The sequence below is a fragment of the Pipistrellus kuhlii genome, unplaced genomic scaffold (genome assembly GCF_014108245.1).
Source record: "Pipistrellus kuhlii isolate mPipKuh1 unplaced genomic scaffold, mPipKuh1.p scaffold_m20_p_18, whole genome shotgun sequence".
Taxonomy (NCBI): domain Eukaryota; kingdom Metazoa; phylum Chordata; class Mammalia; order Chiroptera; family Vespertilionidae; genus Pipistrellus; species Pipistrellus kuhlii.
This window is the reverse complement of record NW_023425493.1, coordinates 8163342-8191245: the sequence shown is the minus strand read 5'-3', so window position 1 is coordinate 8191245 and position 27904 is coordinate 8163342. Positions and strand designations below refer to the sequence as shown.

The following is a 27904-nucleotide window of genomic DNA, read 5'->3' as shown; positions in this document are numbered from 1 at the left end:
TTCATGCTCATAAATATCTACACTTCTAGACACATAAATCACTCTCAGTCTTGTGAGTTGTTCTGTTTTCAAGAGGCTTAGAAATGTTGAGAATGCGATTCCAGGAAAGATTAGTTTCTTCTTTATGGACATTCTTGAGCACCTTAAAGTCACTGATAACATGCAAGATGAAGAGCACTACTGCATATATTGTGTCCGTGCTTCCAGGAACTTATAAAAACTAGGATATTCTGTGTACTCGTAATGCACTTTCTTCTTATCTCTTCTTTGGCTAAGTCAGGTAGCCAGTGGCTACCAGCATCATAAACAAAACTGTCAATGTCATAAATGTGTGCCCTGAAAGTTAAAAATAAAAAGTTAAAATCAAAGTAATTTTACTTACTGGTGATAAACATGTAAAGTTATGATATGATAAACAATAGAATATTTGGGGGGTCAAACAATGTAAAATGGTTAAGTTATACAGAATAGACCACCTCAGCCAAGATAAAAGAGCTATCTTATAAGATCCATAAACAGGACTTATAAAATATACTGTACACCCATTTTTAATATTTTCTAAACATTGGAAACTCTGAAAGCCATCAAGCAAAAAAGATAAACAAATACAATAAAGCCCATAATCTCATGATGCAAATAGTTAAATAAAGGCATTCTCATTTGTAGACCTAATGTATCAACCTTTTGTGTGTTTTTTCTCCCAAAATATTTATGTCATTGCTAGCATCTAATCATTACAACAAACTGAGTGCAAAACACAGAATGAGATGATGAGCATATTGCTGAAGTGTTAAGAACTGATGACATGGTCATACTAATGAGAGATTCCATGCTAGTCAATCATTCAAAAACAGAGAAAGAGTGCTGACAATAATAGAGGTTAAAGCCTCTATTATCTTTGATTAGTACCGGACAAACCCTGAGCCGACAGTATTGATGGACATTCTGCAAGAAATGCGACTTTATAGAACTATATACCTTTTGTCATTTACCAGAAGGTCATACTTCTGAGGCATCAACAGTTTCTGTTAAATTATGAAACATAACATTGGGTGCTTTGTTGTTCTCATGGAGGTGATAAATGCTGAATAGTAGAGAGGGAAAACACTAATTGAATTATATAATTCTAACCTGAATCAAAAAGTAGTACCAGCAGTTGCTTACAACCACATCCTCTTTATGAGCTCAAAGGTATGGTACACACCTAACACTTCTAAAAGAAATAAATCTTTCATTGGCAAACACAAGAATCATCAGGGGAAGGTAGAATATCACCTTCAGACTCATGAACTCTTTGCCCTGTCCTCATTAAGATGAAATTTTTAATTACATTGATATGAAAGTTTTAGAAGTGATATGAATTAGGAGAATAACCGGGAATGAGTAAAGTTAACTCTCACTCAAACAAAACAAAACAAAACAAAAAAAAGCAAAATTTTTTCTTAGTTTTTTTTTTTTTTTTTTTTTTTGCCTGAATTTCCTCTTATTTGGAAAGAGAGGAATTAGGAAAACAGTCCCTCTTCTATGGTTCAAGACTTGTCATCCTATCAAAAATATCATGGCCAATTACTTTGCCAAAATAAAGAAACTAGCTAAGAGCTGGAGCAACTTGTACGCTCACCACTTTCCACCTATCTCACCTGGCTTTGGAAGGTAACCCATACACTAGAGATGTAACAAATGGAAGGCAGAGCATAAGGTGGCTGGTTTTCTTTTTTTTCCAGAGCAGTTTTGCTGGGGCATTTGTATCAACTCATGTTAATGACTTAAGACTTGTGTTTGGCTGGGCTTTACGGCCCATTCTTAAAAAGTTCCTGAAAATCTTGAGGAGAAAGTTATATTTTACTACTCTGTGTACGATAGCCTCAAGCCCACTTTATGAACAGGAAAACCTATTTTAGAAATCCAGGACCTAATGGTCTGATATTTGGCTAAAATACTGAACCATTTAGTGATTTAAGGAACATTCATACTTTTACTTTAGCTTATAATAGGCTTCACTCTACTACTTAGCGATATTTGTTAATTTAAGGAGAAAGGAAAGTGTTACATGAGGTAAAAAGTAGATAGCTCACATCTGTCAAAGAATGAAGACAGGCAATTTAGTAACATAAATATAGTTGTTCTTAATTAGTGAATGAAAATGGAGGCATTAGGGAAGTACAGAAATGACTTAAGAGTTTATAGGAACTCCATAATTAGTTTTCTGAACAATAAAATCTACACGATAACAGAAGAAGGTCCATTTATTTATTTGTGTTTACGTTTTTAAGGTATCATGCGTGTTTAATAAGGCTTAAGGAGCTAAAAAACCTCCTGTTTCTCCGACAGGCCTTTGCGCATGATGTTTCCTCGGCCCTGAGGGACAGAAGAGGGTCAATGTAAGTAGTTATTTGTCTGCAGAAGATGCCAGAGCCAACCATGACAATCTACTTCATATAGGAATGTTTAAGGCAGGCCAGATGTTTCAGACCAGACTGTGGTTTTCTCCCCCTATGTGCTACTATTTTACCATCCGAAGGCCTCCTATATGCCAAGTGAGGTTCTGACTTCTTTACAGGTGGAAACTGATTTGATCCTTACTACAATCCCATAAGGAAAGCTCTCTATTTCCCCCATTTTACAGATGGGAAAGCTGAGGCACAGAGAGGTGAAGTTGTTTACAGTGACATGGCACATGGACAGCAGGCACAGGATGGACTGGCATGCATCAATAAATGCAACTCAAATACAGGCCTAATAACAGGAGGTTTAATACTATGTTAGGGGTTGGCTTCTTCCCCCCCGCCCCTCAGATTTCTTTGGTTTTGTGCAACACACATGCTAGTATGCTACCATAAATTGTACTAAGGGAAAGGCAAATCGATTAATAGACTGCAAAGTGAGATTTCGGCTTTCAAATCATTTTCCTTTGAAATGTGGTTAATGTTTTTAAATATATTGAGAAATTAAAAAAAAAAGGCACAAAGTGTGTTTATGGAAGGTAGCCATTATAGACAAAAAGAATAAAGAGAAAGCATGTCTAAAAAGACAATTAAGTGAGGAAAATTATCTATTCATGATAAAATATCAAGTTTTACTGGAAAGAAGCTAAGAGCAAATGTTTTAGTCATCAGAATTTCTGCTCACCCTGTTCTTCCAAAGTTCTCGTAAATTTTGGTTAGAATTACAATAGCAATTATTATAGCACCAACAGTAAGTCCTTGAGAGGAGGAAAAACATGGTAACACAGTTAATAGACATATAATCAATTATATATACAGTGTAATTTCATAAGGACATTGTGAAGCAATAATGTGAGGCAAATTAAGCAAAATATAGAAGACAGAAATTATGTTTTTGCATATGGCTTCTATTGTTACAAGTCTGAGAGTAAAAATTGCATATTAGTTACCCTTTGTTCTGTTTTCTTTCAAAGAAAAATGAAATAAAATATTACAAATAAAGTATTATATTGATGAAATAAAATTAGTTTAAGTTTAAGAAGATTATTAAGTATTTAATCCCATCATGCTTAATTTTAAATGATTTGACCATTGATCTTTCATATTTACATTTCCTCCCCACTCCATCCTCTAAAGTCCTTGAACTCTAATCTTCTGATTTGTACTACAAAGGAAAGTAGAAATGATACTCGAAAAGCAAACTGAAGCCACCCGTTACCTCATTTGATCAGCTCCAATAACTAGCACAGTGCTTGAAAAATAGTAGAAAGTGCTTATAAATATTTATTAAATTGTACTGAATGATATTACTTTTTCCAGATGAGCAAATGGAAGCCTATACAGAGTATCATCTTTATTTTTTTTTAAATCCAAATCAGAATTCATTTCATTAACACAAGTATCATTTCATTAGCACAAGATGTTGTGTAATGAAATGATACTAGTCTTAGTTTCTGAAGAAATATGGGTTCACCCAGTCACTTCAAAAGGTCCCATTTACATCTAATAAAGTAGAAACATATTTCTTATGCTCTAAAATATAAGAAAGTTGTGGATAGATTCAGTTCTTGCTTACAATCTTATATAACAGAGTAAAGGGATTGAATTTGTGGAAAAGTGATGTCACACTAGAAAGAGACTTTTGCCAAAGAAAAAAGAATATGTTTGAGTAAACCTTCAATTTTCAGATTTGTAAGTCAGGTTTCAACACACCTTCCTCAGCAACATTTACAGGATCTTGCTATTAGCACTGGATTTTCTGTGCCTCTCTATTTCTTCAAAAATGTTAAGAAAAATCCACACACTTTCCTTTGCAGACCAAAAAGATCACTGAAAAATTATATGATTATCTGACTTCTTAACTTTGAATGGCAAGTAGGCAATTAAAGTCACTTTATAATTGGATTTAAATTTGTCATGCGCAGACAGGTGTTAAGACACAAAAAAAGGGAACCCTAATACACTGCTGGTGGGAATGCAGACTGGTGCAGCCACTGTGGAAAACAATTTGGAGTTTTCTCAAAAAATTCAAAATGGAACTCCCCTTTGACCCAGTGATCCCACTCCTAGAAATATACCCTAAGAATCCTGAAACACCAGTCAGAAAGAATATATATGTTCATAGCAGCACTACTTACAATAGCTAATATCTGGAAACAGCCCAAGTGCCCATCAGTAGATAAATGGATAAAAAAAAAAACTGTGGTACATTTCCACAATGGAATACTATCCTATATAATAAAAACCTAATACGTAAATCGACCAAACAGAATGACCAGTCGCTATGATGTGCACTGACCATCAGATGCTTAATGTTTCCACAGCGGGAGCTCCACTCAGCCAGAAGCCAGGCTCATGGCTGATGAGCATAGCGGCATTGGTGGGAGCCTCTTCCACCTCCACAGCAGTGCTAAGGACTCTTTGGGGAAGCAGGCCTAAGCCAGCAGGTGGACATCCCCCACGGGTTCCTAGACTGCGAGAGGGTTCAGGTCGGGCTTAGGGACACCCCTCCACCACCAGTGCACGATCTCGTACACTGGGCCTCTAGTACAGCTACAAAATGCAAAAGGTTAGGGACAAAGAGAGAATCTTAAAAGCAACAAGAAAAAAGCAATTAGTTATCTACAAGGTCACTCCTATGATACTGTCAGCTGATTACTCAACAGATGCTTTGAGGCCAGAAGATATTGGCAAGAAACATTCAAAGTGATGAAAAGCAAGGACCTACCAACAAGATTATTCTACCCTTCAAAGTAACCATTTAGAATAAAAGGATATATAATGAGTTTCCCAAACAAGAAAAGCTAAAGGAGTTCCCCACCACCAAACCCATATTACAAAAAATCTTAAAGTGTTTTCTTTAAGAAGAAAAAAAGATAAAGATATAAAGAATAAAATGGCAATAAATACATATCTATCAACAATTACTTTAAATGCAAATGGATTAAATGCTCCAATGAAAAGACATATGAAGGCTGAACGGGTAACAAAACAAGATCCTTACGATGCAGACAGACTGAAAGTAAAGGAATAGAAAAAAGATATTTTATAAAAATGGAAACAAACAAAAAAGCTGGGGTAACAATAATTATACTAGGCAAAATATAATAGATTTTAAAACATAGATTATATAATAAAAAATAAACAAAGAAAGACCCAGTAATTGCATGTCTGGATATTTATCTGAAGAAACCCAAAGCACTAAGTGAAAAAGACATATACGTCCATGTGTTCATTACAGTATTATTTACAATAGCCAAATGTGCAAGCAAACTAAGTGTTGATCAATAGATGAATAACTAAAAAAGTGGAATATGACTCAGCCATATAAAATAATGAAATCTTGCCATTGTGCTGAGTGAAATAAGTCAAAGGAAGGTGGATGCCATATGATTTCACTTATATATAGAATCTAAAAAACTAAACAAATGAACAAGCAGAACAGAACTAGACTCATAGATACAGAGAACTTTTGATAGTTGCCATGGGAGGAGGGGTGTTTGGAGAAATGGATAAAAAGGTGATGTGATTGAAAAGTATAAATTGGTAGTTTCAGAATAGTCAATAAAGTCAATAATATTGTGATAACTATGTCTGTTGTCAGATGTGTATTAGATTTATCAAAGTGATCACTTAGTAAGTTATGTAATGTCTAATTACTGGTTGTATACCTGAAATTAATATAATATTATATGTCAACTGCAAATGAAAAGTAAGAAAAACAATGATTTAAAATAAATGTCACTCTAGATAATTTTTTTTTCAGGTTTATATTTTACAAATATAGGATCACAAATAAAAATATTACTAGAAGTCTGATTTAAAAGAGAAGAAATTGCTCTTTACTTTTGAGAATGATTTAGAATTACAATTAACTCTAAAAAAAAGCTTTCTGAGAAATCACATAATATATACTTTAGGAATTTCAAGAGAAAATAATAAGCATTTCAAACCTTTATTGAACAACACTGAGCAGATGAAAACATCTAATCTATTAAACACATCACTGTTGTCAACATTAAATCATGACATTCATTTATAATACATTTTATTTCTATTTAAAATATAAAATAAACAAATTGAATTCTGACAGAATTTTTCAAAATAAATCTTTTAGTTTTAAACTTTAGGAGACATTTATTCAAAATATAAAAGAACTAACAAATTATTAAAAAAAATAATTTTATAATACCTATTTTCAGATTTATAGTCCCTTGGCTAATTCATACATACATAAAACAGAAGCCTCCAGATTATAAGGACACTAGAGGCCCGGTGCACAAAATTTGTGCATGGGGGTATGTGTTCCTCAGCCCATCCTGCACCCTCTCCAATCTGGGACCCCTTGAGGGGTCACAATCCAGGACTGCTGGCTCCCAACTGCTCGCCTGACTGCCTTCTTGATTGCCCCTAACTGTTTCTGCCTGACAGCCTGATTACCCCCTAACCACTCCTCTGCCAGCCTGATTGATGCCTAACTGCTCCCTGCCAGCCTGTCTGCCCCTAACTGCCCTCTCCTGCAGTCCTGGTCTCCCCCAACTGCTCTCCCCTGCAGGCCTGGGTCCTCCCCAACTGCCCTTCCCTGCAGGCGTGGTTACCTCCAACTTCCCTCCTCTGCTGGCCTGGACATCCCTAACTGCCCTGTTCTGCAGGCTTGATTGCCCCCAACTGCCCTCCCTTGCAGGCCTGGACCCTCCCAACCGCCCTCCTCTGCTGGCCATCTGTAGCAGCCTTCTTGTGTCCATATGGGGCAGCCATCTTTGTGTGTTGGAGTGATGGTCAATTTGCGTATTACTCTTTTATTAGATAGGATAATTTTAAAATATACTTTTTTTTTTTTTTTTTTTTTTTACAACAGTGTATTTTCTATTGAATGTTACCTATCAATATGCAAGTTTAACTGTAGTGCTTCTTAACAAACATTTCTCTTAGCATCTTCTTTGGAAGTTTATTAATCTTATTGTTGATATATAAGATTAAGTATATTTATGGATAAAATAAAGGACTTGGACCAAATGCAAAAATAAATTGCAACACAGATAGATGTTTTTGTCCTCATGCCTAATGCAACAGAATATTTTTTAAAAATAATTTTGCTTTCAATCACTGATAGGGAAGGGAAAAGAAAGAACATGTAATCAAAGGTAGCACTCTTTTGTTTTATTTGAGTATAGGACAGAAATCTAGAAATGGTCAAGAAGTAATTTCTTGAAGAGGTCAGCAGAGTGGGGGAAGGGGACATATGTAATACTTTCAACCATAAAGATTAAAAATAACAACAAGAAATCATTTCTGATTAATTATAAAATACTCGAGAAACTGTATTATTAACAATCTTTTCTTGTCATTCTTTGGACCCTAGAATGAAACCTTAAAACAATAGGCATGTAATAATATTTGATTGCTTGGCCCAATGATTTGAAGTGCTCATAATATTGCTTTGGAACAAGAACATGGTTGGGAATAGTACTTAGAAACATACTGAGTACTTAAAGGTATCCAAAAACATGATAAATTTACCTGTTTTCTCTTTGAAATCCTTATACCCAGACTTTTAACAGTATGCCCAAGACAGTTATAACACAATATTCTCATCCAGTAACATAGGATGTACCTACAACAGTGATGACAATCAATTTTAACTGTCAAGAAGTCAGACTTACCAGATGCAATGACAGGCACCCCTAAAAAAGAAGAAAATTAAAAAAGATCACTAAAGTTATTTATTTGCTACAAATTTAATATATATATAAACTGAACTTGAAAACTCAAAAGTAAGTCATATTTCTATAACTGAAAGAAATAATTATAAATAAATTTATGAAAACAATTACACATTATGAACAATCAAATAAAATGCACATCAGTGTCTATATCTATTCAGCAAGTTAACATTATAAACAGTAAACATGATAAAGAGTTACTGAATACTGGAACTAACACTGTGTGAATTTGGTTATATGATCTGAAGACAAGAAACAAGTTCAGAAGCTTAAATAGTAACTACTGATCTAATCCTATGGTCAAGAAACTATCAGAAACTGAAGATTTTTTCAGCAGACGTTATCAAAACTTAAATTACTATATGAGCTTATTATTTAAACCTTTCAATGAATACAAGTGAGGCATTGCAAAAATTACTTTCAAATAAATAATTTGTAATAATTAATACATTGCTCTCTTCAATAAATGGTCCGGGAAAATTGGAAGTAACATGCAAAAGAATGAAACCGGATTACAGTTTGTCCCATGTTAAAAAATTAATTTTAAATGGATCACAAAATAAAATAAAATAAAATAAAATGGATCACATACCTAAATATAAGATCTGAAGCAATAAATTACATAGGAGAAAACATAGGTACCAAACTTATAGACCTTGATCGTAGAGAATGTTTTATGAACTTGACCCCAAAGGTTACGAAGTGAATGTAAAAATAAATGAATGAGACTACATTAAACTAAAAAGCTTCTGCACAGAAAAAACAAACAAACAAACAAACAAAACATACACATACACACACACACACACACACACACACACATACACACATACAACAAAACAAAACAAAACAAAACAAAACAAAACAAAACAAAAAGGACAGCAAAACAAAGGCAGCCAACCAAATGGGACATATATGCAAACAATAACTCCAACAAAGATTTAATATCTAAGATATATATTTTTTAAAATGCACAAAACTCAATATCAAACAAACAAACAAACAAAAAAACCCAACCCAATTAAAAAATGGGTAGAGGATCTGAATGGACACCTCCTCCAAGAAAACATACCAACAGACAACAGATATATGAAAATATGTTCAACCTCACTAGCAAATAGAGAAATGCAAATCAAAATTACAATGAGATGCCACCTCACATTTTTTTTATAATGGCCACTATCAACAAAACAAGTAATAACAAATTCTGCACAGGTTGTGGAGAAAAGGGGACCCTTATTCACTACTGGTGGGAATGTATACTGGTACAGACACCCTGGAAAACAGTATGGCAGCTACTCAAAAAATCAAGGCTAGAGCTGCCATATGACCCAGCAATTTTTCTTCTGGGTTTATACCCCCAAAACTCGAAAGCAGGTATGCAACCCTAATTCATTGCAACATTATTCACAATGGGCAAGTCATAGAGATAGCCTGTGTCCTGTGATAGAGGATTGAAAAGGGAAGATGTGGCACATATACACAGCTCATAGAACACTACTCAGCCATAAAAAATAAAAATGAAATGAAATATTGCCATTTGTGATGACATGCATGAATCTTGAGAATATTGTGCTAAGTGAAATAAGTCAAGCAGAAAAAAACTAAGAATCATATGATTTCACTCATTTGTGGGATATAAATCTGATACTCATGAACACAAACAGCAGTGTGGTGGTTGCCAGATCAAAGGGTGTGGGTGGAGTGAAGAGATCCTAATATATGGTGATGGCATGTGATTTGACTTTGGGTGGTGGGCACCCAGTGCAGTTTTCAGATCATGTAACGGAAATCCTCACCTGAAACCTATACGATCCTATTAAACAATGTCACCTCAATAAATTTAATGTTTTTAAAAAGTTATGAAACCACACATGAATGTGTTCTTCCTGGGCGTTAACTTCAATAAAAATGTTAAAGTAATGTTTTTTAAATTTATCTCCTGGCTCAGTTCTATTGAGATTGCCCAAGGAACAACATAAAATAAAACAAAATAGGCATCCCAATTGGAGAAGAATGTGTATAAAAATGGCTGTCCATTAGGCAAGATGTAGGACAAGACGACATCCTAGTGGTCTGAAGCAGCATTAATAAGCAAGATGGGTTTCCTAGGGTCATTCAACAGGCAGTTCTAAAGTCTATAGCACATTGTACTTCCAGTGCCTTTGTTTAAGGAGCCCTGCATTCATATGAGCTATGTCAAAAAACTGTGTTTTCAGTTCCTTAGAAGATACTGTTGAGATGCTTTACCAAATTAGCAACTCTAGGGAATCTGGAGAGATCTTTTAGCATGCTTGAGGGATGGGTCTCTAACCATGAACCAGACCCAGAAAACAACTTCAAGGATGGCATTATAGTTGGTTCTTTGAAGAGTCTTGAAAAATTCAACGACTCCCTAAAGAAAACAGAATTTCTTCACCGACCTTAACTTAGCATTGTTTTAATGGGGCCACACCTTTTTCTATATTATTGCAAAATGTTTCCTTTTTTTTTTAAAAAAAAAAGATCTGCTCTACCACAATCCAAGTCTGCCTCTGAGGAAAGTCCAAAATGTTAGTATGCAAACACCTCTGACTACAGCAAATCCCAGAATATGTAATTACATAATCCTGGTCAAATTGACATTTTCCACCCTCGCACGTTGGACCCACGTACACTCTGGAACCTGAGCAGTATCAGCTCACCTGCTGTAAGGAATCCACTTCCTTTAGAGGTGCTTTGTCGCGTGAAAACAATTTGATTCTGGGTTACTGCAATGTGAGCAGAGGTCAATCTTTGGGTTGTATAGTGGCCCTTAGTCATTGGGGCATGTACAGTAGAGAATTTTTGTGTTACTGGAAGACTCTGTGCATAGGAAGCTTTTGCTGTTGTGAAGCTCTGGGGTTTTGATGTGGCTTGTGTAGCAGAAGCATTTGTCATGAGGAGAGTCTGGACTGTGAGTTGGATCTCTGTCGATAGAGCCTTTGAGACAGAAGTTTTGACTATAGTGGCTGAGTCACTGGCTGCGAAAGGTTTCTGAGAAGTTGTTGGGGCATCCATAGCTAGAACAGGTAAGGTGTCTTTCTGAGGTGATAGGAGCACTTTTGTAGTTGAAGAACTTCTTGTAGTGAGATTCTGAAGAGTTGGTGTGCCTTCCGTAGATGGGACATTAACTGTGGTGGGTTTTTGAGAAGTAGATGGGGCTTCCGTAGCTGGAATAGTTACTGTGGTGTGTTTTTGAGGAGCAGATGGGGATTTTGTAGCTGGAATAGTTACTGTGGTGTGTTTTTGAGGAGCAGATGGGGATTTTGTAGCTGGAAAAGTTACTGTGGTGAGTTTTTGAGGAGCAGATGTGGATTTTGTAGCTGGGATAGTTACTGTGGTGGGTTTTTGAGGAGCTGAAGGGGCCTTTGTAGCTGGAACATTTATGGTGGTGGGTTTTTGAAGAGTAGATGGGGATTTTGTAGCTTTAACATTTATGATGGTGGGTTTTTGAGGAGCAGATGGGGCCTTTGTAGCTGGAACATTTATGATGGTGCGTTTTTGAGAAGCAGATGGGAACTCTGTACCTGTAACATCTACAGAGGAGGTTCTTTGAGTAGTTGACTGGGTTCTGGTACTTGGAACATCTGTTGTGCTGGGTTTCTGAGTAGTTGTAGGAATTTCTGTGGAGGAAAAATGTTTTTAAAACATTAGCAAAGGCATGCTCTTAAGATTTAGGAACCAACTGCTAACTCAACGACTCCTCTTTCTCACCCCACAAGCACACCTAAACATGACAATTAGTCATCCAAGTCTTGTGTATTTCCCAAGGATCTAAAATGCTACACTGTTTTTTGCTTCCACATAAATTTTACCTGTAGGCAACTAAGTACACCAAAGCAGTACTGAGGTACTTAAACTGTTCTCTGTGTGGAGAAAGGAAACGGAAGTCCGAGTTCCAGTGACCTCATTCTGTGACACACCCCAGACAAACATATTTTCTCTCCTACATAGTCTTCCTTTGCTCATGCTGAGACCAAAGAGCAGCAGGATGCAAACACTGGACCAATAGAGATAATCACAACAGAGACCATCACAGAGTTCTGTTTTCTGCAGCTCTCCGGACATGGTAGTGACCTTGAAACGTCTCTTGCTTCACTTCTTTTTGGAAGTAATAAAGCCAGGCAGAATAAAACAACTCCCCTTTTTTCTCTTCTTGTGATGGTTACCAACTTTACACACATTCGATTAGTTCCTCTTTGGATTTTAGGTGAGCTAACCAATGTCTGAAGCACAAGTTTCAGTTAAGACCTTATGCTGAGAAGCACACATAACAACACAGTAAAATGTTAGGTCTTCAAGACCATTTAACTGTTTGTTTGTTTTTGTAAATATATTTTTGATAGTATTATATTACAAATTTCTCCTATTTTTTCCCCCATTTACCCCCTCTTCCAGCCCCTCTCTCCTCCCAGGTCTTTACTACTCTACTGTCTGTGTCCATGGGCTATGCACATAAGTATATAAGTTTGTGGTTTATCTCTTCTTGACCCCCAAACCCCACATTGAGGTATGTGAATCTGTCCCATGCTTCCCTGCTCCCAGTCTTATTTTGCTGGCCTGTTCCTTTTGTTCAATTAGATTCCACAAATAAGTGAGCTCATGTGTAGTTGTCTTTCTCCCTTTGGCTTATTTCACTTAGCATAATATTTTCCAGATTGCATATGCAAACGCCCTCTTAAGGCGGAACCGAATAGTGTTTAGGCCTGTTTCACAGCATCCTAGAAACCAAGTTCCCTAATCCCTCTGAACTTCAGTTTCCGCATATAAAATGAGGGTGAAAACAGAGCAGGCTGTGTGACCTCACTGTAAGGGATGAGGGAAATAATTTGGGTAAGTTATTTCCCACAGTCGGTCCCTGAAGCCACATCTTACATCACCCAGCACTACTAGTGCCAACAGCATCGGCACACATCCTGCCCTAGACACTCAGATGTTGTGTCATGTATCGCTACATCCTTTACCTACCTCATAGGATGCTATTTCAGGGGTGGGGAACCTTCTGCCTGCAGGCCGTATAAGGCCCAGAAAAAAATTGGTTTGTCCCGCCAAGGCATTAGGGGTGAGTTAATATAGCAGGCTAATTTTAAAGCTGTTCAAATACAGCAGGCTAATTTTAAAGTTGATAATATTGTGTGGCCCATGAACGATATTATAAATATCCAAATGGCCCTTGGCAGTAAAAGGTTCCCCACCCCTGCCAGGGATAACAAGTAAAATACATAGCAGGTGACACAGCCCTCAGCAGGCACCCAGAAAATGATAGGTTTTATAATTAGGGTAAGTAAACTTTTCACATGGACTTTTCATCTAAGGCCATCATTTGTACAATTTGTTTTGTGCTTCCAAGTTCTCCTTTTTGATCCAAAGGACTTTGTAATACTGCAGTTTAAATCTCCTGGAAATTACTTTTCTAGTTATCTTTTTATTGGAGGTCTACTTTCATTCCACAGGGGTCAGAAAGCATGCTCTGAGTAACTTCAATCTTCTTAAATGCATGGTGTTTTAGAGCCCAGCATATTGTCAATATTTTGTGTAATTTAAAAACAACACTTTTAGGGTTCAATAGTTTTATCTGTTGTTGTTTTTTTTAAGTTTAATTGTTGGTCGTGTCTTCTATATTCTGATCTTTGGTTACCTATTGAGAGAAAGATGCGGGATTCTCAAACTATAACTGTGGAGTTGTCTATTTTTCTTTCTCCCCATCTCTGCTATATATAGACTGAAGCTATTTTTTTCAAGAGCACATAGAGTTCAGATTGGGACATACTCCGGTGGAACTGACCTCTTTATGATGATTAACTCTTTTATTTTAAAGTATGCTTGGATACTAATAGAGTGGCACCAGCTTTTTATTTTCTGGTAACTGTTTGCATAGCATATTTTTTCCATCCTTAACTTTCACCTGTTCAGTCTTCTGATCATTAAACTGTGGCTCTTATCAATAGCAAATAGTTAACTTGTACTTTATTAATCTAGTCTGACAATATTAGTCAAATCACAATGATCAAACACATTACTATCAGTATTCTATCCCATCCATCTATGTTATGTTTTCCTTTTTAAATTGATTTTTTTTAGAGAGAAAGAGGAGGAGAGAGAGAGAGAAGGAGAGAAACATAGATTTGTTTTTGCACTTATGAATGCATTCATTGGTTGATTCGTGTATGTACCCTGACTGGGGATCAAACCTGCAACCTTGGTGTATCTAGATGATGCTTTAATCCACGGAGCTACCTGGCCAGGATTTATTTTATATTTCTTTTTTCACTCCCCCTGTTCTTGTTGCTTTTTGGATTCCTTATCATTCCTTTGTTAGTTTGTCATTTTTATATTCTTTTATCATTATTTTCAAGACAACCCTAGATATGACAGTATTAGACTATAAGTCAATTAGGCAGATTAATTCTTCTACCACTTTTTAGTACTGCGGGAACCTGGGAACCTTTACATCGAAGTGACCCCTTCCTGTCTTTTGGGTTATTGCTATTGTATGTCTGTATTCTACATACAGTTCAAACCCCACAAGATGCTGCATTTATTCTCTCAGTATTTATTTACTCTTGTCACTGTTCGTATTCCCTTGTATTTTCATGTTTTACTTTTTTTTGTGTGACTCTGTGCTTTTATTAATATTTGTTTGAGTTTCCAACTAATCTTAAAATGTATATGGAATCACAAAAGACCCTAAATAACCAAAGAAATTTTGAGAAAGAACAAGGTGGGAGGTATCACACTCTCTGATATAAAACTATACTACAAATTTATAATAACCAAACAATGTGTTCTGGCCTAAAAACAGATATATAGAGTGATGGACTACAATGGAGAGCCCAAAAGTAAATCCTCGTTAATACAGTGAATTAATTTACAAAAGGAGGCAAGGATATACAATTGGTTAAAGAGAGTATGTTCATTTTGTATAGGTCCAGAGACACAGAAGCATGGAACAGACTGTTAAATCTTAGAGGGAAGGCAAGGCTGGGTGGGTGGATGGGAAGAGATAAACCAAAGAACTTGTATGCATATATGCACAACCCATGGACAGACAATATGGTGGTGAAGGCCTGGGGGGAGGAGACAGGGGAGGACTAGAAGAGGTCAATAGGGGAAAAAGAAGGGGACATCTATACTTATTTCAACAATAAAGATTAAAACTAAATAAAAATAAAGGCAGTCTGTTCAATAGTGCTAGAGGGAAACCTGAAAAGATACATGCAAAAAAAAAATAATAAAACTGGATCACTTTCTTATATCATATACAAAAGCAAACTCAAGACGGATTGAAGACTTATGCATAAGACTTGAAACTATAAGACTTATGGGACAAAACATAAGCAGTGAACTCTTTGACACTGTTCTTAACAATATCTTTTTGGGTATGTCTCCTTAGGCAAGGGAAACAAAACAAAACAATAAAGCAAATATGACTACATCAAACTAAAATATTGTTGCACAGCAAAGGAAACCATTGACAAAATGAAAAGACAACCCAGTGAATGGGAGAAGATACCAGCAATTGATTCATCCAATAAGGGTTGAATATTCAAAAATAAATTATAAACTTATACAACTTAACACCAAAAAAACAAACAATCCAATTAAATAATAGGCAAAGGACCTAGATAGAAACTTCTCCAAAGAGGATATACAGATCGCCAACATACATGTAAAATGATGCTCAACATCACTGTTCATCAGGAAAATGCAAATTAAAACCACAATGAGATATTATCTCACAGTGGTCAGAATGACTATCATCATTAAATCAACAAATAACAAGTGCTAAAAAAAAAAAGTGCTGGAGAAGCATGGAAAAAAAGGGAACTCTTGTGCACTGTTGATAGGATTATAAATTAATGCAGCAACTTTGGAAAACAGTAGGGAGATTCATCAAACAATTAAAAACACATCTGTCATATGATCCAACAATTCCACTTCTGAATATTTATCTGAAGAAAAAGAAAACATTAGCACCTTTATGTTTATTGCATCATAACTGGTAATAGCCAAGATATAGAAGCAACCTAGGTGTCCATTAACCTAGGTGAATGGACTAAAAAAGATGTGATGTGTGTGTGAACATGAACATGAATATTATTTAGCCATAAAAACATCTTGCCATTTGCCACAGCATGGATGGACCTAGAGGGCATTATGCTAAGTAAAGTAAGTCAGACAGAGAAGACAAAGGCCATATGATTTCACTTATATGTGGAATCTGAAAAACAAAACAAAACAAATGGATAAACAAAACAGAAACAAACCAATAGATATAGAAAACAAAATGATGGTTGCCAAAAGAAAGAGGATAGGGATGGAAATAATTTTAAAATTTTTAAATAAAAAAAAATAGAAATAGGAAATTTAAGCTAATTCACTAAAAACTTGGGGCATATATGTATGTATATAAATGTGTATATACATAAGTATATAAAACTTCCTTTTTAGAACCCTCTGAAAATCTGATGAAAAATTGTGCTTCCCAGAAAAATGCAAATATGCTTATGTACAATTCTTTCTCATGGAGTGAATAGAATCTCTGAAGCCCGTATGTGGACCTGACAATAAAAATATAGCTGTGTAAACTGATTAGCTTTCCATTCAGGCCACTCCATTTTCCTTGGCCAAGTTTACTTTACAATGCAATAAATAGAGTTGTCTCCAATTAGGAAGAAGCCTTTGTACTACCTTATCTGTTATGCAAAGTTTATATTCATGAGCTCTGTTGACCTTTAATTTTTCATTGCTAATTTCTGGTGGCTCTGGACAAGAAATTATTTGGAAAAATTTCCACATATTTTCAGTTAATAAAATTTAGCTGTATTTTTATGATACGTAAGATCAAAATGTGTTAAATATTTTATTTAAAAACATTAAGATCTTTTTAAATAAAATATTTATTTTTAGCATTTCTCAGCATTATCAGTGAGGGATACTTATACATACCTATTAAGTAATAGGTAGTATATTTAGAGTTTGGGATATAAATGCTGTAAAATATGAATGCTAATTTTAAGACCAAATTATAGAAATGTCCTGTGTAGATGAACAATGGAGGTTTGATCTGAGAAAGGTGTTGCTAAGCAGTTTGGTCATGGTGGGAACATCATAGAGTGCACTTACACAAAACTAGACGGGATAGCCTCCTGCACACGTAGGCTCCATTATAACCCTATGAAACCGTCATTGTAAGTGCAGTCCCTCATTGACTGGAATGTCATTAGCAGCACAGGACTGCAATAAGATTTAGAACACACGCATAAAACAAACATTACACATCACCACCGTTTGTCCACCAACCAGATCTGAAATAGCATGGCTGACATGAACACATAAGGAACTATTTGACATTGAAATTGGGACTCAAAAGAACTGTTGGCCCAGAAAGGAACTCACTACAGACTGATTCATTTGCCTCTCAGCATAACCATTATGGCTTTTCTCAGTTTAGGTTCTTACAAGGTTATTTCTTAGATCACATGATCTCACACATCTAGAGGAAATTATGAACAACATAGACTGATGAACAAAAACAGACCCAGAGAAAGAAAAGCAGCGAACAGACTTTTAAACCTCAGAGGGAAAGTAGGAGAAGGTGGGGGTAAAGGGGAAGAGATCAACCAAAGGACTTGTGTGCATGCATATGGGCCTGGCCAATGGCCATGGACAACGGGGGTGGGTGGGGGAGGGAGATGGCATATGTAGGGAGGGGTTTGGGATGGGATTGGGGGGATGAGGACAATTATGTGATACCATAATCAATAAAAAAAAAATTACAATTAAGTTTGTGTGCGTTATCTATCAAACAGGTTCTGAAAAAAGTAAAGGGGTTCAGGGGCCAAAATATAGGACAGAGACTTTAGAGAGTAAATGGAACTTGAGTTTAAACCCAAGATGTACCCTTATTCTAAGACAGAACTGAGAAAAGGGCATTGCTTTGGGGAAATGATATAAAATAAAAGACACTGGGTATTCAAATAGCATACTTGGGAAATAGGAATAGATCATTGGGATAGACCAAAAGATCTTAAATGTCCCACTTTGATTCTGACATTTATAATACAAATCTTTAAGCATGTACTGACTCACAGTCTTTTATTTAAAGCAAATCTTATTGAGTGGCTGAGTTTGTAAAACATATATTAGCAGAATTACTCTAGTTATATTGTAAACAGAGGCCTGCCCCTAGTAGATGCCCCAATAAAAGCTTCAATGATTCCACATTCTATAAAGCCATGATGTTGTTCCTCTCTTTTATTTAAGCAGGAAAGTAATGTGATCCCATGTGGACATCAAATTATATTCAACAAATGTCCTTATTAACCCAGAGAATACTAACAACTTTATAAATTCACTGTAGGCCATTAATCAAAGCAAGGAGCAAATCAGAAGTAATCTGATTTACACTAGGATAGGGTATGTGACGACCACCATATGATCATCAGTTCAGTTCACACATTTTCTGAGCACCTAATACACACCAGGCATTGTCCTGCATATAGAAGTTCAAAACAGAATAAGGTATCATTCCTATGTCTTCAAATATATTTAGGAGGGAAAGAGATTTAAAGATAGAATTTCAATACTAATTGGTGAGGATTAACACAAAAGCATGCACAGTGGTGTGGAAAGAGAGAAGGACAGTTAACCAGCTTGGAAGGTCAGACAAAGCTTCTAGAAACACAATCAGAGCAGACCCATACTAAGAAGGAAAAAAAACACACTCAATCAACCAAGCAAAGAAGGAACAACAGGAAGAGCATGAGGTACACAGAAAACTATTGTAGTCTGAGTGGTTAGAGCATAAAGTACGAGGGCCTGACACGAGAGTGGAGAAGTAGGTAGACCGCGGCCAGCCTGTACATTATACCAAGAAGTTTGGAGTTTGTAAGTGATGAGGAGACACTAAGAAGCTACGTTGAGGAGCACATGAGACTTGGTTGGGAAGTTTGTAAGGAGGACATTCGAGAAAAGGGAAGTGTGCTGAAGGTGGCCTGTTTATGGCACCCCTAATTATTCCTTGATTTTTCCAAACAAGTCTGTGTATGTGCAGGCCCCCAGGTGTTTACAGGAATCCTTATGCTTAATCTTTGGGTGTCCTTGCTTAAAGGACACTGCAAACACATGTTCTCCCAAGATTACTTACCCTACTGGCTGTATCTAAAAGATAAACTTTATCTCAAACTACTTAACAAGGCAGGTGATCGAGGCTGTCTGGTTCCTTTGGCCAGGCAGTCCCTTAGCCCTCTCTTTCACAGCAATCCTGGGTCAGAGTAATCATTCACCTGTCACTCAGGGTCTGCTGGCCAGCCCCAACAAGATATAAACGAAAGACAAGCCATGTTCGTGTTTCAGATGGATAACTCCGGGTAGAGTGTAGATGAAACAGTAACAGAGTACAAGAATGAAGGCGGAGGCCATTGCAATCAGTATAACTTTTGAACTCAGGCAAGTGGAACTCCTGTCCTAGCTCCCATACTTTAAAAGGCGATGCTCGGCCCTCCTCCGGGAGTGCCTCTCTCCCACTAGATGAGGGATTTTCAGGGCTGACAAGATGAGTCCATTGAGGGTTCCTCCCCCATCCTATTTTGTCTGACTGGTAGGAGAAATGGCAACATAATAAATGACCAACCACAACACAAATTTTAGTGTTGTTGTTGTTTTTTTAAAATATATTTTATTGATTTTTTACATAGAGGAAGGGAGAGAGATAGAGAGCTAGAAACGTTGAGGAGAGAGAAACATCGACCAGCTGCCTCTTGCACACCCCCCACCAGGGATTTACCCGCAACCAACGTACATGCCCCTGACCGGAATCGAACCCGGGACTCCTCAGTCCGCAGACCAACGCTCTACCACTGAGCCAAACAGGTTTCTGCTTTAGTTTGTTTTTAATGCTTTATCTCCAAAGGTAATAAATTACAAAAACATGGTTGCACCCACAACTGAGGCGAAGTTCCCATAAGGAGCCTTAACGAGCAATCAGCAGGGACCTGAGGCTATGCCCTTCCCTACCCCCGTGGGGCTTGGCAGGAGACCTCAGGCCGCACCCCCCACCCTAGTGTTAGGCTGGGGGACCTCAGACTCCATCTCCCACCCCAGTGCCAGGCCAGGGGACATGAGGCCATGCCCCCAGCCCAGCAGGGCTTGACAGGGGACCTCAAGGTGCACTTCCTGTCCTGGTGTTGGGCTAGGGGATCTCAGGCTGCTGCCCCAGCTCCAGGCCAGGAGACTTCAGGCTGCACCCCCCACCAGGTGGGGCTTGACAGGGTACCTCAAGCCAAGCTCCCCACCCCAGTATCAGGCCAGGGGACCTGAGGCTGTGACCCTGTCTGGCTGGGCTTGACAGGGGACATCAGGCCATGCCCTCCCACCCAGTGGACTTGACGGGGGACTTCAAGGTGCACCCCCAGTGCTGGATGGGGGTAACTCGGGCCGTGTCCCCACCCAGAGGGGCTTGACTGGGGACCTGAAGCTACATGCTTCCCCTTCCAGTGTTGGGCCAGACAACCTGAGGCTGCACCTGCCCCCCCACCTGGCAGGACTTGAAGAGGGAACTCAGGCCATGCCCTCCCCGCCCCCCCGCCAACAGGGCTTGACAGGGGATCTCAGGCGGTGTCGCACATCTGGCAGGGCTTGATGGAGGACCACAAGGCACACCCCTACCTCGGTCTTGGCTGGGGGACCTCAGGCCATGCTCCCTGTCCTGGCGCTGGGCCAGGGTACCTGAGGGTATGCCCCTGTCTAGTTGGGCTTGACAAGGGTGAGACTGGCTGGGTCTGGATCTAGCCCAATTGGGGAATGGGGGACCTGGTTCTGGGTCTCATGGGATTTTGAGGTGCATGTGGGTGTGCAGGGACTTGACTCTGGGTCCCATGGTGCGCCCCAGACCCTGACAGGAGGAAGGTTTTCATATACATTTTACTAATTTTTTTCATCTCTGACATTTCTATTGATATTATAGAGAAAAGGCAAATAGCAATATTAAATTATTTCTTCTAATTAATCCCCTTTTAATGTGCACAAATTTCATGCACCGGGCCACTAGTTACAAATAAAAGTCTTTAAATTAGCTCAGACACACATTAGAAGGTAAGGGTACTACAAATATACACTGTGAATAATTCTTAATGCACAGAAAGTAATTTGTCATTGATAATTTAGCCCCACAATGTGAGTGATTAGATTTTTTCAGTCTTACCTTGACACTCTGGAAATGGATTTTCCCAAATCATATTATCTCCTTCATAATCACAGTAAGTAGAATTTACACCAACTAATTTGTACCTAAACAATGAGAGGATGAGAAAAGTTGTGTTCTCTTAAATTCTCCAGAATACCATCTTAAAATATTCACTGTACCAGTAGATGGAGACAAAATAATAGTTGATAAAAGTTCATATGGTACTGTATTTCCGGCGTATAAGATGACTTTTGAAACGAAAAAGTCAACCGAAAATCGGGGGCAAAAGACCAAAATTGCACAAAAATTACCTGCAGATCTTGACGGCAAAGTAAGTCTTTTCTTTGAAGTGGGGGGTAGTCTTATACAGCGAATATAGGCCTAAACCTATGTTTAAACTGTAAAATTAGGGGGTCGTCTTATACGCTGGAAAATACATAGTTTAAAGAAAAAGAAAAAATTAAATTTAAAAAAGTGACATCCAAAAGATAATTATAAAACATGCAAAACATTTCTTATTTGGGTGGGCCATAATTTAGAAAATATTAAAGTGTTTTAAAAGACTTTCAATTTATATAGGTGCTTGAATATTTTCTAATCTGAATTCTCAAAGATCAATACAGGCTTTATAGAATAATAGAATATATAATACTTATACCTAAAGGGTTCAAAGTACCCCCAGATTTGATATTAATGATTTAAATATCTGTTTATAGTACAGGAGATAAGTGATGCTGACATTATTTTATAAAAAATGGGCAAACACACAGAGTAAAATATCATAATTCAATTTGCAGATATTAAATGAGAAAATGAATATAAAGTTTTCAGCAGTATCTGAGACACTGATAATACTCAATGAGTGAGGCCCTTTTCTCTACATAGAGAACTTATAATAGACCTTAGGTCAGATGATATTGTAACACTAGGACTACATGTTTTAACATAAGATATTTTATAACAGATTGGTTGCATATAAAAACATATTAATATGATCTCACTCATTTGTGGAATATAATGAACATACACTGATGAACAAAAACAGATCCAGAGAAAGAGAAGCATTGATCAGACCTCAGAGGTAAGGGGGAAAGATCAACCAAAGGACTGTATGCATGCATTTAAGTCTAATCAATGAACACAAACACCAGGGGAGTGAGGGCATGAGTTGGGAGGTGGAAGTGGGGGGCAATGGGGTGATAAGGACACATATATAATACCTTAATCAATAAAGAAAAATAAATACATGCTAAAAACACATGCAAATTTATCATTTAGGTAAATTAAAGACTGATTTCATTTAACTCTGAGATTTAATTTCTGTAAGTAATTTCCTTTACTAATGACATTTAAATTTTTATAATGAACCATATGTACTCAAACCTAAAAATTTCGAGGATTTGGTTGTATAAAACATCTTCCTTTCTTAGCCCATTTTACTACATTTAACTTGGATAAGCTCATGAGGAAAACTTTTGAGCAGAAGGATTGCTTTATTGCTACTAGCTTGTGAACACTATCCACACTTCTAAAAATCTCCATCTTAAATTCTAATTTGTGTTTTCACTTGTTAAATAGAGATTGGTTAGTATGCAAAAACTTACCCTGGGTCACATGAGAAGTAGATTTCTGAGGTGAATAATATGTCAGTTGGTATAATTATATGACCATTTTCTATTTTTCCAGGATCAGGACATGATTTTTCTAGAAGACAGTAGAAATTTTTTTTATTATTAAGTTATTAGGCTCATCTACTCAAATTCATCATCTGAAGCACTGGTAATCTCTTATCCAGAGGCTGATTAAATCCTACAGTCATTTTATAAGTTTCAAAGAAGCAGCCTATTTAGGAGTATATACTTTTTTCATTTCACTTAAGGTAATCTTAAACTAAGTGTGAAATCGGTGCATCAATTACTATTCCTATCTCTTCAAGTATTTAGTTTGCCTAATTATAATAAAACTAGAGGCCAGGTGCATGAAAATTGTGCACGGCTAGGGTCCCTATGCCTGGCTGGCGATCAGGCCCTTCCAGCTGCTGATCAGGGCTTTCCTTCATTCTGTGCCATCCCCTGGTGGTCAGTGCATGTTATAGCAAGCGAGTGAACTCCCTGTCAAACTTCCGAGGGGACACTTTGCATATTAGCCTTTTATGTATATAGATGATTCTAATCATTCTTTTTTTTTTTTAATCATTCCAAATAACAATATATACACACAGACTTCAAGCATGAATAGAAGATTAAATACTATTTCCCCAAATACCATACATTTTGAAATATTATTTAAATTTATACTCACTATAGCAAAATACTTCTGATTTGCTCCACGTATAATCCTGAAGGCAAGTTACGTTCCCTGATACGGAATGGTTCCTTGCGAAGCCCGGATTACACTCATATTCCACAATGAAACCCGCTGGGTAAGAACTCACTGGGATATAAACATCTTTCTTATGTGCATAAGGTACTCTGGGTGTAGGCCCACAGCTACCTAAAAACATTACCAAACCAACAACAACAAAGAGTCATATCACTTTATTTCATAATCTATATTTAATTATTGGAACCATCTGTCTTCACATCCCCTCCCTTTTGCATACTTCTTTGTACACATTTGGCACTTAGCTATATGAATATCAATAGGGCATTTATAGGGTATCAAGCATATTCAAATATATGCTTTTGTTTCCTAATGACTAGAGGCCTGTGAAGTAGATTGAGCACATAGGTGTCACTTAGGCCCACAATTCGAAGAATATAACCCGTGTAAGTTGCATGGCACAGTTCTGGCACCGACTCAATACACGCAGGTTCCCTGGCCCTGCCTGCCCCCTGTGGCACCGGGGTAGATGACATATTCCCACCCCCTGGCTAATGTCGGGGGCAATGACAGTTAGAGTAACAACAAAAGCTAATATTTATGGGATGCTTCTAAACATTTTCTGCAAGCAAACTCATTCAATCCCACAGCAACCTCCGGGGGCAAGGCTCAGAGGAGCCGATGTGTACATTCCAGTGTTTATAAACTTGAGCCATCTGGGCAAACAGGAATTGATGGAGGCACGGGACCATTGGATTTATTGTTCAAACACTCAAGTTTGAACCTGGGCTCTTCTGTGTAAGAACTGCGGGTGTTAAGGGAGTTAACTTTTCAGGACCTGTTTCCTCAACTGTGAAATGATGGAACTGTCTGGAGGATTAAAGGAAGAAATAGAGGTGGTAGAGTAACAGGATACATGTTAAGATAAAATAAAAAATAAAAAAAATGTTGCTGAAACCGGTGAGGCTCAGAGCATCGGCCTGCGGACCCTTCAGAAGGGTCCCAGGTTCGACTCCGGTCAAGGGCATGTACCTTGGCTGCGGGCACATCTCCAGTAGGGGGTGTGCAAGAGGCAGCTGATTGATGATTCTCTCTCGTCGATGTTTCTGGCTCTCTAGCCCTCTCTCTTCCTCTCTGTAAAAAAAAATCAATAAAATATATTTTTTTAAAAAGTTAGAGCCCATTTAAAAAAAAAATATTGTGGTGGCAGTTTCTATCAATATGTATGCTGTCGCTTCCAATGCTCCAAACTTGTTCAATGGCAGGAATCAAATCTTATCTTTATACCTTCTTGTCTATGTCAAAATTACGATTGGGCCATATATAAGTTTTGAGGTACAGGTAAGAGACACTCCAGTGTTATACTTGGTAAGTCCTTCTTTAGGAAATCTATACCATGTGTCTCACTGTAATTACCCAACATGCTCCTATTCAAGTTATTCCCTAAACAACAACAGTAACTACTGGTTATTTTCTCTTAGTCAGTTCAGGAGATACAGTGTGGGGAGTGGGACGGGGCTATTAATGAAGAAGCAGGATCTAGTCCCAGAAGTAATACCATTAACTAGCTGGAGTGTGAAGTGCTAACACGTATATCCTGGGGTGTAACAATGCCAGGAAAGTACCAATTGCCAGTCACTGGGAAGAGAGATATATTTTAACTTAACACATTCCATTCCCATAACTTTTTTTTTAAAACATATGCTTTTATTGCTTTTAAAAAATATTTTTAGAGAGAGGAGAAGGGAGAGGGACAGAGAGAAACACCAATGAGAGAGAAACAAATGGAATGAGCTGCCTCCTGCATGTGCCCTACTGGAATTGAGCCTGCAACCCTGGCATATGCCCCCACTGGGAATTCAACCAGCTACCTCTTGGTGCATGGGAGGAAGTGCAAACCATTGAGCAACACCGGTCAGGGGCCCCATCACTTTTCTAAAAAGAAAGGAAGAACTTACGTTGGCAAAATACTTCAGGCTTTGTCCATTGACCATTTGGAAGACAGTGCACTACGTTTACCTTTCCAATAATTTTCACAAAACCGGGATTGCAATAGTATCCTACTATGGTTCCTACAGGAAAAATCGTACGATTTTCCAACAGTACTGTAGCATTAGGCATATCTGGGGGGAAACCACAGTCACCTAGAGATGAAAAAAAAAGAGAAAAAAAAAAAGAAACTCAAGAAAAGACCATGTTTCCATTGAGAGCAAAAGGGAAGCAGCCATGCCTTTTGACACACATTTTGATCCAGTGCCGACTGGCTTCCAATCTTGACAATGGATTCAAGGCTAACATAAGGCGAGAATGAACCCCTCCCCTCCCATTATTTTGTGAGGTGGTTTAGTATTTCCCTGCACTTAGATACGGTTGCTATGCACACCATGAAGACTGAGTCCAGGCTGGAAGGCCAGGCGGGGAGATGTGCAGTTATAGGTGTGGCCCCAGGTGCTGCACAGCCCTGGACTCTGGTTCGGGGCCAGCGTGGTGGGTTATCTGGCCTCCCGCCCTGAAAGATGTTGGGGGGTTGACAGGTCCCCCCAGCCCAGCACTGCCTTCCTGCTTCCCAGTGTCCAGCTGCTCTGCAGACTCAGCTGCTGCTGTCTCAGCAACTCGCACCTCACTCCTAAAACCCTGCCATTTGGGATCCCCCCCCCCACGGCAAGACCCCTAAGAGCTGGTTAGCAGCAGAGATCCTCTTCCTGTCCCGTGGGATAAGGCCAGTAGGAGCCCTGATCTTTATTTATTTTATTTTATTTTATTATTTTTATTTGTCAGTTTTAACATGTGTGATTTATTTTTCAGAATTAGCTGGGTCATCAAACTTCTGTTTAAATACTAAAAATATCGAGCAAATATGTCACCCCTTAGTTTTCCACCAAAGAAACCAATTTATCAGATTTCAAATCTGAGGTTTGTGTCATGAAGAAAAACTTAGCATATTGATAGTCATCGTACAGTAAACAAACAAACAATAACCTGATTGGGTAAATTTAGTGTTTTCAATTGTTGTTGTTGTTGATCCTCACCCAATGTTATTTTTTCTTTTTTTATGGATCATGGTATCACATAATGGTCCTCATCCCCCCATTCTCCCTCCAAACTCCTCCCCGCGTATGCCCCCACCCCCTGTTGTCTGTGCCCATTGGTTAGGCTCATGTGCGTGCACACAAGTCCTCTGGTTGATCTCTCCCCTTTTTCCCCACCCTCCTCTGCCTTCCCTCTGAGGTTTGAGAGTCTTGATGGCTGCTTCCCTGTCTCCGGGTCAGTTTTTGTTGATTATTTCCCCTAGATGCCTGAGATCGTGTGATACAAAAGTAGAGGATTACAGGGAACAAGGACCCATGCCCACACACATCCCTCACCTTCCCAGAACCCCAACTTCTTGGTTGCCAGCCTCCGCCCCCTCCAACTCTCCTCCCTCCCCTACACACACACACACACACACACACACACACACACACACACACACACACACACACACACTCAAGCTCAGGGTTCCCCCCGCTGGGCTGGGTCCCCCCACTCACCCCGCGCAGCGTGTGGGCACCACAGCAACCGCAACAGCAACAGCCCCAGCGAAGGGGCCAGCCGGGCGGGGAGGCGCAGCGCGGCGGGGGCGCTCCTCCGGGCGGGACGCATGGCGCGGCCACGGGGACCCAGCGCCCGCGCTCAGCAGCCTCCACCCAGAGATCCGAGAGATCCAAGAGACCCGGCGGGCTGCGGCGTGGCTCGGTAGGCAGCAGCGGAGCGTTCTTGTCCTGCAAATCAATTTAAATGAGCGCCCTGGGTGGTTCAGGGCTCTGAATCACCAAAGGGTGGGGCCGAGGGCAGCGGAGCAGGGGGTTAGCTCGCGCCAGGTGCTGGGCGGAGTGAGGGCGGGGGCGCCAGCGTCACCGGCCCCCCGGGGACCCCTGTCTGTGGACCTGGGGTCCTGGGCCCGGAGCTCAGCTCTCTGGGACAGTTTTTTTCTCTTTGCTGCTGGGGTGGGGCCTGCGACGAGCAGCCCTCTGGAAAAAAAAAAAAAGCGAAGATCTGCTTTCTAGGTAAACACAAATATTGGGGGGCACAGAGGAGATGGGGAGTGTTTCAAGTGGCCAAGCTTGGCGCCCCAGGAACCTGATGAGAGGACCTCAGGCGCCGGGGGCTGCCAGGCTGAGCGGCAGGAGCGGGGGGATTGCGAGGCTTGGAGCTGAATAGTGCCCCCC

The 27904-nt window shown here is 38.7% G+C and overlaps 1 protein-coding gene across 2 annotated transcripts; it reads right to left on the bottom strand.

The window, feature by feature from the left end:
* Window positions 1–27904, bottom strand: CD55 (CD55 molecule (Cromer blood group)). Of its 2 annotated transcripts, XM_036442576.2 has the most exons (11): window positions 27227–27904; window positions 25655–25840; window positions 23676–23867; window positions 22979–23078; window positions 21393–21478; window positions 11762–11811; window positions 10852–11659; window positions 8108–8128; window positions 3130–3202; window positions 979–1084; window positions 1–336 (listed from the first exon to the last, which is right to left on the bottom strand). In XM_036442576.2, exons 1-10 carry the CDS (start codon window positions 27336–27338, stop codon window positions 1000–1002), a joined length of 1713 nt encoding a protein of 570 aa, XP_036298469.2. In that variant the 5' UTR covers window positions 27339–27904; the 3' UTR covers window positions 1–336; window positions 979–999. The 2 variants fall into 2 exon arrangements, with proteins under 2 accessions (XP_036298469.2, XP_045439039.1); XM_045583083.1 differs by lacking the exon at window positions 10852–11659 and having other exon boundaries at window positions 11716–11811.